At 36.8% G+C, this 4,745-nt stretch overlaps 1 protein-coding gene across 1 annotated transcript; it reads left to right on the plus strand.

Moving 5' to 3' along the window:
• The first annotated feature begins 2,871 nt into the window (after positions 1–2,871).
• LOC132554147 (prothoracicostatic peptide-like) lies at positions 2,872–3,681 on the plus strand. Its single transcript, XM_060218449.1, has one exon. It carries the CDS (start codon positions 2,872–2,874, stop codon positions 3,679–3,681), a length of 810 nt encoding a protein of 269 aa, XP_060074432.1.
• Positions 3,682–4,745: the final 1,064 nt, after the last annotated feature.

Below are 4,745 nucleotides of genomic sequence, written 5' to 3' on the forward strand. Positions count from 1 at the left end.
CTAATTCATCTGACTAAGCATTATTTAGGAATGTTCTGGCTTCACACAAAGTAATGAGCAAACCCAGTGGTACGCAGGCGCTAGATACAGGTATATGTTGACTGAAGAATTAAATTGTGTAAACGACTTTTCTATTGCTTAGTGTTACTAAATTGTTAAACGTGGCTTCACTAAGTATCTTAATCGATTGTCTTGTTCTGATGCTAACAGTAATAGCATCTTCATGATTGACGGAACGGGAGGTTTTAGGTGAGAATGTTGTCTGGAAAGAAATGATCAAAGTTAAATTCACCATGAACTATTCACATAGTTGGTACTATAAGTAGTAAAATCTAAAATATATAAATGCAACATTATAGATTTAAGTAAGTAAGAAATGAGAAGACATTTAAAGATTTATAATGAATGCGACCTCTGTGACCTTCAAGTATATATGTAAAAAAAAAAGATTAATTCCTTTCGCAAAATTTATCCCGCTTCGTCTACAGAACCACCTGGTGGCCAGTCACTCAGAAATATGCCTTTTGGTTATTGCCAATAAGTTGTGTGAAAAGTTTAACAAGTCAGACCCCTGTGACCTTGAATAAGTGTCAAGGTGATATATTTTTGCAAACTTTGTCAGTCAACTAGAATACATAAACAACAAAAAAATACGTATTTAAACAATTATCTCTTTCATTTAATTAAGTAGACGTTTTTAAAAAGATCTTTAATTTTAAAATCTTATATTTTGGAGCTAGTTATTTTATCAATTACCTATCTTTTCCTGTGTAAATTATCATGATAGTCTGTTAAAAATCGCCACTATCTGTCAGTCATCCTTTCCACTTCACTGGAGTTGTCGGATCAGTAAGCAAGAGAATTATCAGCATCCATGTTCTACCATCTTTTCCGGTATTTCAGACTTATAAGCGGGTAATAAACAAACATCAAACGTTATATCTGAATCATGTATCCTATTAGATCAATCTCGTGTTATTCCTGATCAAGCTTGCCGGGTTAATTCAGGTTGAAATAAATTCTGAGTCTGAGTTATATTCGGAAGTAAACATTCTTGATGTATAGTCAATGTATGGTGGCTTTGTTTCATTCTTCTAATACTTGCATTCTTTCCTTATACATTTTATATTATATTTATGTGCTAGTGTTAATTCTAAGCTGCAAAGCTATTAGAGTATAAACATAATGAAGAAATGAATGTTGTATATAAAAAGCCATGATAGCAATGTTATTTAAGCAGTAAAACAGTTATAAGTGCACCAGAGCAGGTTAGCGCGTAGGGCCTGTGTCTTAATTTTCAAATAAATTAAGAAAACAACTTAACTTAACAGTGTTAACGTCTTCCCATTTTTACAGAATTATGTTGGATGCGCAATTTTTCTCCTTAGTCTTTAACGTCAACTTCATGCCTCCCTGTTCAGTTTACATGTCAGTGTTTTTGCACTGTAGAGAAGACCTGACAGGTTCTAATGTGTGGACATACAGCCGCAAACGAACACATCACGGCGATCTTTCCGAATAGTCGATTTGTCAATAGATGATGCACAATAAACACCGAGCGTTCCATCATCGGACGTGATAGTATATTTGTCATTCATCCGAATACTCGCGTTTTCTCTTGCTTCCTGCAATACCACGGAGTTGACGCAATTTTATCTGGGCTTAAGATAGTGATAAATATAAGTTGATATAAATTGTTTCAGTAATTCAAGATTTAAACATATATTTTGGTTTTTCCAATCCTTTACTATAGTACTTATCTGTATAAGGCTTCGTATGACATGTTGATGTAAGCTGACGAAAATACACGAAATTTAACCCTAACATTGGATGAGTTCGATGGTTAAAATGTCAAAAGTCATATCACCTAGATATAAATAGTCGCAAATTGATCTTTCAACGAGCATTAGGCATCTTTATTTGACATCACTATTTGACACCAATGTCTTTGAGAGAACACACACAGAAGCGCAGAGAGCGAACGTTTCACTCAAATACCAATCCCAACGGGGCGCAGTTTTATGGACTAGGTTAAGAAAAATAAATTGTCTTTACAATGAGTAAAGGATTAGAACTTGCTTCCTCTGTGGAAAATGTTGATAGCAAATACAAGTGTATTCAAGACGATATTTTCACTATATTTGCCTCATTTTAGATAAAACATGCATGAAACACACGCTCTCACCAAACATACATCAGGATGCCGTCTTTATATGATCTAAGCTGTGGATAGAATGTTAAACCAGTACAACTTGACTTTAAAACCACAACCAACATTTGTACTGCCTCAGGTGGCATTTTCTTATGGGTATTGAACGCTCACTAAGACGAGAAACACTATTATTTTTGCCATCAGGTCCAGACAACCGAGCCTAAATGATCTGTAATTTCTGCGGTCATCCTTAAATGAGAGTGAATAAGACCTGTGACGTCTTAACCTAATCTCCATCATACTATTAGATCGAGGTTATGATGTTACAGTATACTAATACCATCAATCGAATGATATTGTCTTGTATGGCGTTAGGTACTTAAAATCATAACCCCCACCAAAACATCTACTATAAGCTACCTCACTGTAGCCGTTTAGTTCCGGAATGTATCCTGGATACTTGCCTGAACATAGTCTCCACATGTACTCAGCTCTGACCTTTGGGTGGGGAGGGTGTCGGAAGGGATCTTTCCAACAATAACCTTCCCCAATATGATACGAAAAAGAAACTGATTACCTTTTTGTGTATGCTTCCGGCAATATCTTTATGCTATGACGGGGTGTGTGTATTTTTTGTCGATGATGAAGAGGAAATATGTCATGACTAATTATGCTTTTTTTGTTATATTTTTCAGGCGTGCACTCATCTTCAATAAAAAATGCATATTCAAATATCCATCACAAGATTGCTTTGTATCACCCTGCTTATTCTGAAGACCGCTTACTGCATGGTAAAGTCAGAAGAAGGCGTCGACAAGAAAATCAGTTCTGTGGAAGCTGTTCGGGAGAAGCGTGGTGTATTAGACAGTGACTCTAAAGAAGCCTTATCAAACTTAATTAATACATTAGCAGTGGACGAAACCGAGAAAGATAAAAGAGGCTGGCAAAAATTTAATTCATGGGGTAAAAGAATGCTACTCAACCTGTCCCCGTGGGGTAAACGACGTTGGGCTCGTCTTCAGTCGTGGGGAAAGCGTTCTTACGACCCATCAACAACTGACGAATCCAACAAGGATAGCCTTGAACCGGAAATGTCACCGGAACAAGCAATGGTATACAATAAAGGCAACCTTGATTTGAAACACACTGACATGTGGGGGAAAAGTGATTCCACGGACGGGTTAGATGAGGGAACTGAGAATGTGGATAAAAGGAAATGGACTGGATATGCATCTTGGGGTAAACGCAATGATGAAAACATGCCTGATGATCTACTGCCAAAACGGAAGTGGAACCAGCTAAGTGCATGGGGAAAGCGAGCAGAGGAATTAACAAGTGATGAACTGGAGGCCATTAAACGGAAGTGGACTGGCATGGCGTCCTGGGGAAAGAGGTCTAACTGGAGTGGCTTCAATTCATGGGGGAAACGGAACCCTTGGTCGAATTTGGCAACGTGGGGGAAAAGGTCAAACTGGAGTGGCTTTAATTCTTGGGGGAAACGCAATGCGGCTAATAACATAGAACAGTAGACTATATCAATGGAGAATACTTTGTCGCTGTGATGGACACTCAGACTGATGAATCATTTTGTCACAACGACCAGATTTACTGGTGCAATGAATCTGTGGATATGTTTTCAACGCTACTGAAGCAAAGCACAGAATAAAGAATATGTGCCTGGGATTTTTTTTTCAGTTAACGGACAACCACTAACTTTTGTGACTAAATCGAGATATTTTCTACACAATGGTCAAACGTGTTGACATTCTTACAACATTACTGAATTAATTGTTTCGAAACGCTTAAAATACAAGACATGTTTGAGTAATGAATGTGCTCCTCCCGGAAATACTTTTTTGTCATGATGAATGTGATATTGATGGTGATGACTGTTAGAACGACATATCTAATATGATTGATTCTACCTACTTATTGACATATCATACCTTTCCATGTGTGTATAAATAATTTCTATATTTATGAAGCTGTCATTTCGTTACAGAATTTGAAGAAACCTGAAGTAAATTATTTTCGGTATCCGCTCTGTTTCAGTTTGTTTCTCTCTTAACATCATGAAACAACAAGTTATTGAATTCAACAAAATCAGTCATATCGGCTAGACAAATGAGCCCAAAGTTAAACAGAATGATGTAGAGATACTTTGCTTGCACTAATTGTATATATAGATTTTCTATGATACCGACAGTAAGTCATTGGTCTCCAAGGAAGTTAATTGTATTACAATCAGCTGATATATTTTCCTCTATGTAGCGTTTTTAGGGGATGAGTTTACGTCTTCGTATGTTATATGGAAGGATAACGCTGGAACTCTTTGTTCTATCATTCCTGCAATATTCACTATGAATATAAACCTATATGAACCATACACATCAAACATCCCAGCCGAAATATACCAGAGTTATTTTAGTATTGAAATTGCTGTTCCATGCTCAAAGTTCATTATCGTCGTAGTCTAATAAGTATAATGTGAGTTGAACGTATATTTTGGCAGTATACTTCAGTGTGACAACACTACAAAGTAGGTTCAATTCCGTAATAACACATGGACGCTTACGCGGGCGTATCACAGCCT

The sequence above is a fragment of the Ylistrum balloti genome, unplaced genomic scaffold (genome assembly GCF_031769215.1).
Source record: "Ylistrum balloti isolate Yb309-2 unplaced genomic scaffold, AGI_CSIRO_Ybal_v1 Utg370386, whole genome shotgun sequence".
NCBI classification, from domain to species: Eukaryota; Metazoa; Mollusca; class Bivalvia; order Pectinida; family Pectinidae; genus Ylistrum; species Ylistrum balloti.

Bases quoted from the DNA above. Each gene is read 5' to 3' on its own strand.
- LOC132554147 (XM_060218449.1), top strand. From the start codon at position 2,872: ATGCATATTCAAATATCCATCACAAGATTGCTTTGTATCACCCTGCTT.